General features: G+C 37.3%; 1 protein-coding gene across 1 annotated transcript in view; it reads right to left on the reverse strand.

The window, feature by feature from the left end:
* Nucleotides 1-13,666, reverse strand: part of LOC126458329 (meiosis regulator and mRNA stability factor 1) — a 212,592-nt gene that overhangs the window by 27,214 nt on the left and 171,712 nt on the right. The window contains exons 25-26 of the mRNA XM_050095288.1: nucleotides 6,033-6,154; nucleotides 5,033-5,128 (exon numbers count right to left, since the gene is read on the reverse strand). Of these exons, the coding sequence (XP_049951245.1) occupies nucleotides 5,033-5,128; nucleotides 6,033-6,154 (218 nt within the window). The remainder of the gene's footprint in view (nucleotides 1-5,032; nucleotides 5,129-6,032; nucleotides 6,155-13,666) is intronic.

The raw sequence follows: 13,666 nt of genomic DNA on the forward strand, positions 1-13,666 counted from the left end.
CTTTTGTCTGTGGAAAGTTTATTTCTAGATGTGACGAGGATTCTCATGACATGAGACATCACGTACACTACACACGCATTCAAAAATTAACATACGATTCATTCAGAAACCAACTTAAAAATGTGTTCACAAAAACCAACAGGGATGCGTTTCAAAATCACATGAATCGATAGACGTACGCTGGATGCTAGGTGCTTTGTGAAACAAGTTTTTTTCTTTAAGAATATGAATTTTGCACCCCCTTTTTCCGGTAGCATCTAGCTGCTCGCTGTGACTGCTTGCACATCAACAGCCACATTCCTCTAGCCAGAAGCGGGAGAATCTACTACTCAAATGAGACTGAACTGCGCATACGCTAAAATGAATCTAATGTAAACAGTTGTGACTTCACAATCATCGGAAGCAATTTTTTGTTATGAAGCATTGCATGGTCTTCCTAAAGTCTTTGACACATTTTGCTGTTGGCAGACTTTTGTATGAGCACTGTGTGTGTGTGTGTGTGTGTGTGTGTGTGTGTGTGTGTGTGTCGTTGCATATGGCGCATTTCCTTTGCAATTTAAGGTTTTTTTCATTATACTTTGTTTAAGAACTATGAAAGAAAGTTACACACACTGAAGAGACCTGGAGGTACTGGAAGATTGCAGATAGATTTATATAATAGTAAGACATATTTTGAAGCCGTATTTCTAATTGCAATATATTTCCAGAGTAGATGTAGAGCACCATAATTTATTGGTTATGGACAACAGATTAAAGCTGAGTAAATTCCAGAAAAGCAGAACATTAAAGACAAAAATATGAATAAGCTTAAAAAACTAGAGGATGTTGAGATTTTCAAATTGGAGTGTTATGCAAAGATTGACTGAAACAGAGGTAAAGTACACAACAGAAGATCAATTGGCTAGCCTTCAGAGATGTCACTGAAGTCGTCAGAGGATCAAACAGGCAAAAAGACAAAGCTCAGTAGAAATCCTCGATAACACCAGATACACAATCCAACTGATGAAGAGAGAAAATATAAAAATGCAGCACATGAAGCAAGCAACAGGGGACTACAGATAGTCTTAAAAATGAAACAGGCATGTACTGCAATATGGCAAAGTAGGAATGGCTAGAAGAGAAATGCAAAGATTTGGAAGCATTCATGACAATGAGATAGACATCTCTGTAAGAAAGTTAGATCTTTGGAGAAAAAAGAAGCACATGTGCCAAAGTTAAGTGCTTAGATGGCAAGCCAGTATTAAGCAAAAAGGGGGAAAGTTGAGAACTCGAAGAAATATATAGAGGGTCTATATAAGGGGAATAAACAGGAGGACAATTGTGTAGTAAGTAGAGGTAGGTAAGATGGGAGACAACACTGCAAAAAGAATCTGACAGAGCACTGGAAGACCTAAGTCAAAATAAAGCCCTTTGGATAGACTGCATTCCTTCATAATTACTGTCTTGCCAAAACCATTCCAAATTGTGTGCAATATATGAGACAGGTGAAAGCCTTGGACTTCAAGAAAAATAAAATGATTACTATTCCAAAGAAGATAGGTGCTTTTAAGTGTAAGTACTAGCAAAGTATCACCATCAATTACTACAAAAGAATGGTAAAACTGGTAGAGGCTGACCTAAAGAAAGATCAGTTTGGATTGCAATGAAATGTAGGAACACTTGATGAATAACTGACATTATCTTAAAAGATAGGATGAAGAAAAAAACCTTTGTTTACAGCACTTTTAAGATTTAGAGAAAGCTTTGGATAATATTAAATGGAATACACCACTGCTAAAATTATTATTTTTCCAGTTTACAATACATTCATGGTTTTATTCTCTCAATAGGTGGCTACTAATTTTTGATTTGTCACAACACTGTTCAAGTTTAATTTTCCTTAGTGTTCACTACACCTACAAACGTATCCCCTCCTACTCCTCTAAAATATTTGATCACTATCTTCTTTATTTAAATTTGTCTTTGTCATTGTGCCTGTCTTGACTAAACTACACCCAAATCAGAATAACAAAGCGAATGACGGCTAATTGTCTACGAAAGAGCTATCACAGACACAAGCAGGGAATGAGCTTTGTGTGCCTTCTATTTTGCTCGACGTATTCATACCGAACTGCGAACAACAATGATGGTCTCTAATATAACTTGTGGTACTTTTTCCATAATGCACTTTGTTTCTCTGTGCTGATTTTTTTGTAATACTTAAAAATATCTGCAGCTAATTATGAAGGTGAACACCAAAGTGTTGAAGCTACTATGAAGCTACAATGTGATATCAGTAATACATGTTACAAGGAAATGCATGAAAGAATTACGAACTGAATTCAACTGCTGTTACTGTTGCAGAGACAGGGGTGTACAAAAACAGCTAACCAACACCACTGCTTTCCATGACTAACTCAGTCACTTAGTTATTGTGACCCAGGTGTACATACAATTTCTTATTGCCTCATAATCCTATCTACCTCTTAAATGGGTCTTCTCCTAACATCTGATACACAAATAACCTCATAATGCCTGATACACAGATACCACGAATATCACTACCCTAAATCAACTGCTGTCAATGGAGGAGCAATGTGCGTTACAATTCATACAACATCAAAATTTACAGTCTCACTTGTATTATTGGTATAATAATTTTCAGAGCAAACAGTAAACTAGAACAAATGTTTCTGAAAGAGAACATTCTGTGAACATTGTACAGAACATATATTATTTCCTTTGTTAATGCCAGCATTAACATGGTTATTCTCCAATCTGGTGTGTGTCACTTCTTATGCCAGTAAACACAAGCTAATGAGAATTCTAAATGGTGTAAATGGTAAGCAAGTGCAAGCGAAGAGCATCTAGTGATGTTCACTCGCATTGCTTCTGCTCACTTTGCTTCCTCTGGTTGTCAATCTTTTACCAACCACCAAAGGATGTTCATGTACTCTCTTGACAGCAGTAGCACAAAGTATTCATTTGCTTTGTAAACTATTTTTGTTGTTGACAAGTTGCATGCATGATAGAACAGTCTGAAGAGAATGAAATGTTGGTGATATAAGAATGTAGATATCCCCAGAGAGAGAGAGAGAGAGAGAGAGAGAGAGAGAGAGAGAGTGCTAGAAAATTGCTGAGGCACTCAAAATCCCTAACTGGGGATGTCAGAAAGGCAAATTCATTAGTTGCTTGCATTGGTGAGAACAGAGTGAATAGGCACAATCTTTGTATTTCTTTTTATTAAAAAGGACTAGCACCACAAATTTCCTGGAGGGCAAACTACTAAAAATACGTGTTTGATGCTGATTAAAATTAAAAATACACAAAAGAGCTGATCATTCTGATTGCTTGTGTTCATAGTAACCGTAATTACGTAACTGAGGTGTCACCGTTGGCTGCAGATTTTTGATGCAATTTTCAAATAAAAATCTTTTACCACAATGACACTATTTGCCCTCTAACAAACCATATACGGTAGCAGGTGTTTATGAAGTAGTCTATCCGACAGGTTATAAGTATATTTCTCATTTCATTAAGCATATTTTATTGACAATATCTTCTTGATAATACATCACTAAAATCCATGAAGCACTTTGCACATGTCAGTGATCAGACTATTTTAGATATTGCGACTACTGAACTGCTGCAAATGTTTTGGAATTTAAAATCTGGTTTTGAAGACTCTGTCCTACCATTACGTCTTCTACTAACAAATCCATTAAGTGCTAATAACCAGAATGAAAATGCTAGTCTTTCTTCACATTATGTTGGAAGCCTGTAATTAGTATTTCACTTTTAAATTTCCTCCTCAACTATAAAGAGAAAGTGTCAGGTGACATGTGCACAGTTTTGGAAGAATGATAAGAAAAGCTGGGGGCTGCAATTGCCAAGGGAACGTGCATGCCAATGTGTGTCCTGGTAAGTCTCCGCTGACCTGGGGTTCTGGGTGACTTTCCTGAACTGTACCCCTTTCCCTAAACCTCTCCAGTCCTTTTCCTATGCCCCTCTTCCTCCCTCTTCAACTCTTCTGCCACGAGGAGCAGCCAATGGCTCTGAAAGCTTGCAGAAGTTAAACCCTTGTGTGTGTGTGTGTGTGTGTGTGTGTGTGTGTGTGTGTGTTTTCGTTCCCTGCCACTGCTTTGTGAGTAAATTTTTTATGTATCCATTTACAATATATGTCAATGCGAGTACTTTGCAAGAAAGAGAGCTAATGCTCAAAAGCTAGTGCAAATGCTGTTTTCTGTTACGTGTTACAGTACTCCCTGCACAAATCTGCTATGGGCGATACTTTATGTATTGCTCCATCCAGGAATTTCCATTATTGTTTTAAATTTTTTTTTCCTAGACCATTTTGCTTTCTTCGTCAAAAACAGTGCTCTGAATATCACAGTTTTGCATCATGGTGGTAATTATGGTTGTATCTAGTGAAACCTGTGGTTATTATTAGCACCAAGAAGCAACAACACAGTCCATATAGCTGTTAACTATGCTCATTCTCTCATGTTTTCTGTTGTTCCCTCCAGTGTAAACATTTGTTGACAGAAATGAATTGTAGTGAAAGCTGGCAACTCATCTGTGAATGCTGGTTTGCATTCTTCGCTCCAGTGTAAGAGACTTCAGATGTAATATAAAATCTGTAGGTTTAAAGCTATGAAACTCTCCACAATGGAAAACTTAATAAAATGCTGTCAACAAACTAACAATCTGTTTTCAATCGGGCTTAAAATAAATCACTTTTTTCTTTGAAATATAGCAAATGTTTATTCACACTAAAAAGTTGTTCTGAATGAAAAATTGCAAAAGCATCTGAGTTGCATACATCATTGTCATCATGTTTAGACAGACTGAGTAGCAGCTTTGACATGACATGTCCATGTACAGGAAATCATTTGCCTCATGTGATTTGTGGTGGTAATAACAGACCTACATTTGGATGGCTGGATGGGGAATAAATTCTGATCCAAATGCAAGTCCAACTACTTAAAAGTTCAACTCTGTACCTACTAATTTGTGAGAAAAGGAAAGGAGGTTAACAATCAAATGCACATACCTTGTACGGGCTAAATGCTGTATTGAGACAGTATGGAGCATATGTTGGAGGACTCTGTCCACCCCAGGCATAGACAGACTGGTTTGGTGTTAATGTCTGCAGGCAGGAAAGTACAGTAAAATTAATCATGCGTAAGTAGACCATACTAATATGCGTGTAGTAATAAAAGTTTGTATCAAAAGAAAAATTATAGTGAGGAAACAAATGAGCCACAATTGTTGGCCAGTACTTACTACGAAAAAGTCAGGACTTCAGATATACACAAAAATGTAAACACACACCCTAGCTTTTGAAATACTAGTTCCTTCCTCAGGGAGGAGAAAGGGATGAAGTGGCAAAGGTTAAAAAGGAAAGGATGACAAACAGACCTCAGCATGAGAGGAACCCACCTCATATTCAAGAGGTTGGTGCCTTAGTTACCTGCCCTTCCTTTTTAACCTCCTCCAGTTATGGTTTTTTCCTACCTGAGGAAGGAACTGTTAGTTCTGAAAGCTATGATAGTGTGTGTGTACATTTTTGGGTATATATGAAGTCCTGATATTTCTCCAGTAATTTTACCTTAATTTTGAACATCGTTAAGTGCAAATAGTGTACATTTACATTAAAGCTGCCTAAGTACAAAAAGTATAATCTTACATCAAAGTAATCTAGGTAGTTTACTTTCTTCTCTTTTTATTCTTGTTAAATGTTCAGTCAACAAAAAGAGAAACATTAGCATTAATAAATTATTTAATTTATTAGAAGATGTTCTACAGTATGCAGAAAAACTGAAGTATATGCGTGGTGTAGTAACTGATTTCATAATATCAAGATCAGCATGCGCTTCACAAATCAACATCAGTGATCGCACTTTGGAGGAGTTAATTCTCAACTCTCAGTGCACCACATTCAGATTCAGCCTTTTGTTTTGTCATCATTTCCGAGTATTATGAAAATGAATGAATTTGAACATGGAAGGTAATAAAGAATGCTTTGTACATTAGTAGCAATATATACTCACATAAATATCAGACTTCCTGGTCTCCTTCAGCCCAAAAACATTTTGCAGATTACTGCCCACTTTATCATTGAGAAGATAGTCTGCTGAGAATGGGGCAGTTGCTTTGTGTGTTAAATCAATATCTGAAAATGTTAGCATCTGTAACTAATTTATCACACACAATAATTTTCACGTATTTTCAAATTCTGAGTACATATGTATCCAGAGAGAAAGGGTATTATTGTGAAGAATATCATCAAACAATTAAAAGAAAAATGGCAGGGTGGCACAGTGGATAGTGATGATTATGTACCGTCTGAAACAAGCTGCATAATATTCAGTCAGATCTTGATAAGATTTCAAACTGTTGCAAAGATTGACAACTTTCTTTAAGTGTACAGAAATGTAAAAATTGTGCAAGTCAGAGAAAAAGAAAAAAAAGTGGTATCCTATGACTATAATATCAGTGTCACAATTGGAATCTACCGACTCATACAAATACTGGATGTAACACTTTGTGGGAATACGAAATGGACTGATCACATAGACTTAGTCTTGGGTGAAGCAGGTGGCAGACTTCAGTTTACTGATACTGCGTGAAGATGACATAGCACTGAAAGATGTAATGGATCTGGGAGATGTGTTATTTTCTACCAGATTTGTCTATACCAAATCGAATGAGGGAGGCTGTAAATGTTTTCTTATATTTTTGTCACAATATTTTTTTTGTGAATTTTAATTTGCCTTATTTTATGCTAATTTGCTTATATGTTTGAGAGTGACAGCATATTGATTAATATTAGTAGATGTGAAGAAGACTATCAAAGAGACTGGATACAAGTGGAAGCTTGTGTGTTGTGTAAAATGTCTTTGACGCTGGAGTCGCCTTTAACCGCAGTCAGTCGGCAGTGAACTCTGTGTGTGTGACGGTGAAACAATATGCAGGTCGCTGTTATAATAATTTGCAAGTGAACAGGAAAAATGAATTATGTTACTACTTTTTTATATAAACAACAAGAAAGAACCACATTTGAAGAAATGGTATTTCGGGCACCAAAAATGAGGCAAACGCATTGAACCAGGTCATTTCTGCAGCCGATGAAACAGCATTGTGGAATCATACTTTCACTAGATGACTGAAGCCAACACAGAAAAGTCAAATATCATCTTGTAAACATTTCACGGAAAAGTGAGTACTGTCACGAAATATGCTAAATTCAAGTATATAAAAATAGTGAGCATATTTCAACTGGGGGCTCAGCCGGGATATTGTGTTCACGTGATCTTCAACAGTGCTACAAAGAAGAAAATTTGTGTGTGTTAATACCAGTTTTTCAGAATGTGTGTTACAGTATGTGTGTTCATCGGCAATTAAAATTTTTGGAGAAGAAATGTTTTGGCAAAAAATATAATTTTCGACAGAAGAAGGAATTTCAAGAATTTTGGTCAACAATCACATGGAACCCCCCATGAACCATGGACCTTGCTGTTGGTGGGGAGGCTTGCGTGCCTCAGCGATACAGATGGCCGTACCGTAGGTGCAACCACAACGGAGGGGTATCTGTTGAGAGGCCAGACAAACATGTGGTTCCTGAAGAGGGGCAAGCAGCCTTTTCAGTAGTTGCAGGGGCAACAGTCTGGATGATTGACTGATCTGGCCTTGTAACATTAACCAAAACGGCCTTGCTGTGCTGGTACTGCGAACGGCTGAAAGCAAGGGGAAACTACAGCCGTAATTTTCCCGAGGACATGCAGCTTTACTGTATGATTAAATGATGGCATCCTCTTGGGTAAAATATTCCGGAGGTAAAATAGTCCCCCATTCGGATCTCCGGGCGGGGACTACTCAAGAGGACGTCGTTATCAGGAGAAAGAAAACTGGCATTCTACAGATCGGAGCATGGAATGTCAGATCCCTTAATCAGGCAGGTAGGTTAGAAAATTTAAAAAGGGAAATGGATAGGTTAAAGTTAGATATAGTGGGAATTAGTGAAGTTCGGTGGCAGGAGGAACAAGACTTTTGGTCAGGTGATTACAGGGTTATAAATACGAAATCAAATAGGGGTAATGCAGCAGTAGGTTTAATAATGAATAAAAAAAATAGGAGTGTGGGTAAGCTACTACAAACAGCATAGTGGATGCATTATTGTGGCCAAGATAGACACAAAGCCCATGCCTACTACAGTAGTACAAGTTTATATGCCAACTAGCTCTGCAGATATGGAAGAAATTGATGAAATGTATGACGAGATAAAAGAAATTATTCAGGTAGTGAAGGGAGACGAAAATTTAACAGTCATGGGTGACTGGAATTCGGTAGTAGGAAAAGGGAGAGAAGGAAATGTAGTAGGTGAATATGGATTGGGGCTAAGAAATGAAAGAGGAAGCCGCTTGGTAGAATTTTGCTCAGAGCACAACTTAATCATAGCTAACACTTGGTTCAAGAATCATAAAAGAAGGTTGTATACCTGGAAGAATCCTAGAGATACTAAAAGGTATCAGATAGATTATATAATGGTAAGACAGAGATTTAGGAACCAGGTTTTAAATTTTAAGACATTTCCAGGGGCAGATTTGGACTCTGACCACAATCTATTGGTTATGACCTGTAGATTAAAACTGAAGAAACTGCAAAAAGGTGGGAATTTAAGGATATGGGACCTGGATAAACTGAAAGAACCAGAGGTTGTAGAGAGTTTCAGGGAGAGCATAAGGGAACAATTGACAGCAATGGGGGAAAGAAATACAGTAGAAGAAGAATGGGTAGCTCTGAGGGATGAAGTAGTGAAGGCAGCAGAGGATCAAGTAGGTAAAAAGACGAGGGCTAATAGAAATCCTTGGGTAACAGAAGAAAAATTTAATTGATGAAAGGAGAAAATATAAAAATGCAGTAAACGAAGCAGGCAAACAAGGAATACAAACGTCTCAAAAATGAGATCGACAGGAAGTGCAAAATGGCTAAGCAGGGATGGCTAGAGGACAAATGTAAGGATGTAGAGGCTTGTCTCACTAAGGGTAAGATAGATACTGCCTACAGGAAAATTAAAGAGACCTTTGGAGAGAAGAGAACCACTTGTATGAATATCAAGAGCTCAGATGGCAACCCAGTTCTAAGCAAAGAAGGGAAGGCAGAAAGGTGGAAGGAGTATATAGAAGGTTTATACAAGGGCGATGTACTTGAGGACAATATTATGGAAATGGAAGAGGATGTAGATGAAGATGAAATGGGAGATAAGATACTGCGTGAAGAGTTTGACAGACCACTGAAAGACCTGAGTCGAAACAAGGCCCCGGGAGTAGACAACATTCCATTAGAACTACTGATGGCCTTGGGAGTGCCAATCATCACAAAACTCTACCATCTGGTGAGCAAGATGTATGAGACAGGCGAAATACCCACAGACTTCAAGAAGAATATAATAATTCCAATCCCAAAGAAAGCAGGTGTTGACAGATGTGAAAATTACCAAACTATCAGTTTAATAAGCCACAGCTGCAAAATACTAACACGAATTCTTTATGGACGAATGGAAAAGCTGGTAGAAGCTGACATCGGGGAAGATCAGTTTGGATTCCGTAGAAATACTGGAACGCGTGAGGCAATACTGACCTTACGACTTATCTTAGAAGAAAGATTAAGGAAAGGCAAACCTACGTTTCTAGCATTTGTAGACTTAGAGAAAGCTTTTGACAACGTTAACTGGAATACTCTCTTTCAAATTCTGAAGGTGGCAGGGGTAAAATACAGGGAGCGAAAGGCTATTTACAATTTGTACAGAATGCAGATGGCAGTTATAAGAGTTGAGGGACGTGAGAGGGGAGCAGTGGTTGGGTAGGGAGTGAGACAGGGTTGTAGCCTCTCCCCGATGCAATTCAATCTGTATATTGTGCAAGCAGTAAAGGAAACAAAAGAAAAATTCGGAGAAGGTATTAAAATACATGGAGAAGAAGTAAAAACTTTGAGGTTCGCCGATGACATTGTAATTCTGTCAGAGACAGCAAAGGACTTGGAAGAGTAGTTGAATGGAATGGACAGTGTCTTGAAAGGAGGATATAAGATGAACATCAACAAAAGCAAAACGAGGATAATGGAATGTAATCTAATTAAATCGGGTGATGCTGAGGGGATTAGATTAGGAAATGAGACACTTAAAGTAGTAAAGGAGTTTTGCTATTTAGGGAGTAAAATAACTGATGATGGTCGAAGTAGAGAGGATATAAAATGTAGACTGGCAATGGCAAGGAAATCGTTTCTGAAAAAGAGAAATTTGTTAACATCGAGTATAGATTTAAGTGTCAGGAAGTCGTTTCTGAAAGTATTTGTATGGAGTGTAGCCATGTATGGAAGTGAAACATGGACGCTAACCAGTTTGGAGAAGAAGAGAATAGAAGTTTTCGAAATGTGGTGCTACAGAAGAATGCTGAAGATTAGATGGGTAGATCACATAACTAATGAGGAGGTATTGAATAGGATTGGGGAGAAGAGAAGTTTGTGGCACAACTTGACTAGAAGAAGGGATCGGTTGGTAGGACATGTTCTGAGACATCAAGGTACCACCAATTTAGCATTGGAGGGCAGCGTGGAGGGTAAAAATCGTAGACGGAGACCAAGAGATGAATACACTAAGCAGATTCAGAAGGATGTAGGTTGCAGTAGGTACTGGGAGATGAAGAAGCTTGCAGAGGATAGAGTAGTATGGAGAGCTGCATCAAACCAGTCTCAGGACTGAAGACCACAACAACAACAACATCACATGGAAGGAAAACGTTGATTTGCAACAGTAGAAGAGAGTTCCAGATAAGTCACAAAACCCTCGTATTTTGTTAAAACAATATTTTTATCTTGTTTTCTATTGTTGTGTTTAAATTTTTTTTCTTCACAATGACTTACTAGATTTTTGAGAGTATTGTGCCTAAAGTAGAAAATAGTAATTTAATAAACTTCGAAAATCAGGACAGGTCAAACGAAACAGAAGGAACCGACCAATTTGATTTAAAAAGATTTCTTGTAAATTTCACGAAAGAAATTAAACAATCAGTTGACGACAATAAGACATACTGGGATGAAAAAATTGATAACATTTTGTTGCAATTCCAAGCAGTCAATACCCAAGTGCGTGATCTTTCGAACAGAGTTGGCAGTGTTGAGGAAAAAATTGAATCTGTGGAAGCAAAAGTAAAAGAAATTGATGCTAAATTGAGCGATGAAATTAATACTTTAAAAAATGAGTTACTGGCAGATAGGGAAAGAAATTTAATTGATTTTAATGAGATAAAAGGGGAACTTAAAAATTTGCATGAGAACAAAAGTTTTAGTAGAAAATGTAGAACAAAAACTGAAAATCATTTGGTTTCTCTAGAAAAAAAGTAGAATTCAATGATTTAGAAAACAAAAAATCTGTCAAAGAACTTAGCAAAAAAATTTGAAGTTTCGACATTGAATTTCAAAGCAAAAATCACAATGTCAACACATGCAATCTTGTATCTAATATTCCAGTGAAGCACTTTTCAGTAGATGGACCCTTACATCCCGTTTATTTTATACAGTATTGTAAGGATTGTTTTTTACCTCACTCACCAGATGATATGAAAATTAAATTTGTGAAAAAATTCTTCGAAGGGGAACCTTTGACTTGGGCAAACCAGATTGTAACTGTGGGGATGACCTTTTCAGAATTTGAATCAAAATTTCTGGAAAATTTTTGGGATGATCTTGAACAAACTAGAATCGAAAGTGAATTTTTGAATGGGAGAAACTATAGAGAATCAGATGGGAGCATGAAACAATTTTGCAAAAGTGAACTTCAAAACCTTATTCACTTAACAAAACCTTTGGATGACTTGATCAAAATTGATACCTTAAAGAGAAGTGCCATCAGCAATGCAGTTGAGTTTAGTTGATTGTCCTGATAGTAATGTTGAGTAGTTTCTCAATTATATTGAAAAGTTGGATAGGGTAACAACAAGAACACACAGTGGGTATACTCAGAAAGGTAGTGGTCAAAATTGGGGAAATGATAACTTTCAAAAAAGGGAACAAAACAATTATCATGGTCAGTCGAAATTCAGGGGGATGTAACAATTTTCAAAAGAAGGACCATAATTTTCATCCAAAACAGAACAACATTTTCGTGGAAATAATCAACAAAATAGGGAACACTTTAGGGATCAAAATCACAGAAATTTTGTTAGAGATCAGTACAATAGAAACTACCAACAACCAGGTAATGTTGGGCATAGGAATGGGAACAGAAATGTTGATCAGAGACATTGGCAGAACCACAATCAGCAGTTTAAACAGGAACCAGTTGTTGTTCAGGAAATAAAAAACGAGTAGAAGCCCCCTTGAAGGTCCGCAAGGTTGAGGCAGAAGGTGAGTGTGATGAAAGGACCAATGGATGTGGCTATCATAAACCCAAACACGACAGATCCAAACGTAAGCTATCACATGAGGTCATTAGTTGTTACTTATTGAAGAAATTTCAGGAGGAAAATAATAATGATATTGATAAAGATAAAATTTTCAGCACACAATAACATACAGTAGATAAAAGTAATTGTGATTCATTTAATTTAACAGAGTTTTACACTTGGGCAGAAAAGAACAACACTTTGTCAGATGATGTAATTTGTAGTAGTTCAGAGATGTGTGTGAATGAAAGAGAGAATGCATGCTGTGAGAATGAATGTATTGGTGAAAGGGATCTGGTAACTTTAGAGAGAGGAAATAATATTTTGGGGGATAATTTGAATGTGTATGACCTGACTATGTGTAATGATGATAATGTTGTTGATAAAGTTGATAATGATGGTAATGGTATTGATGATGATGATGATGAAAGGTGTTTCACTAGTTTAAATAGGGAGCTGGACATACACAGGTTGAAAATGGATTAAATAGTGAGAATATTATAGAAATTCCCAGGGATGTTACCAGGAAGAATAAGGCTCGCAAAGCAGGGTGTATGTAAAAGTGTGAATTTTGATGTTGGTAAAAAATCTGACTACACAAATAATGATGACATATGTATAGTTTCTAGCCTAAGTGAAACATTTACAGATACTAATGACACACACACTTTTCTTATGAATCTATGGCTGAACAGGGAAACTATTTCTTTTGACAAAAACTTTAGAAAGATGTTTATTAATGTATGTGAAACTATATGTCCTGAGTGGTGGAAAAAGATGAGATATTTTATTTTTGAAAAGCTGAAGGATAAGTACTTCAATAGTATAGAATGTGATTTGGATGAAAATTCTTGGCTATTTGAGATAATAGAGTGTACTAATGACAATTTTGTATCTTGTGCAAATTTTATAACTGTGACAAATGATACATATAATTAGGGGTCTGCACAGATGCGGATATCCGCGGTATTTGTTACTTGGCGGATAAAATCGCGACCGGCGCGGATATCTGCGGGTCATCTGCGGATAATGAGCAAGGCATCTGCCCAGCACGTATGTTGCAATGTTAGTTGAAAACTTCAAGTCTGTTGACATTCTTGGAATCTTGCAGCACCCAGGTAGAGCGGATGTCTGTTGTCCTCAGCCCCTGGCTACGACCGACGTAGCTGTACCCAAGAGATCTGCACCTAAACCGTTTCCGCGACCGTGTCATTTGTGTGGCCTGTGAAGTGCTCCCTGGGTGG

Source organism: Schistocerca serialis, chromosome 2, assembly GCF_023864345.2.
Source record: "Schistocerca serialis cubense isolate TAMUIC-IGC-003099 chromosome 2, iqSchSeri2.2, whole genome shotgun sequence".
Classification (NCBI taxonomy): Eukaryota; Metazoa; Arthropoda; class Insecta; order Orthoptera; family Acrididae; genus Schistocerca; species Schistocerca serialis.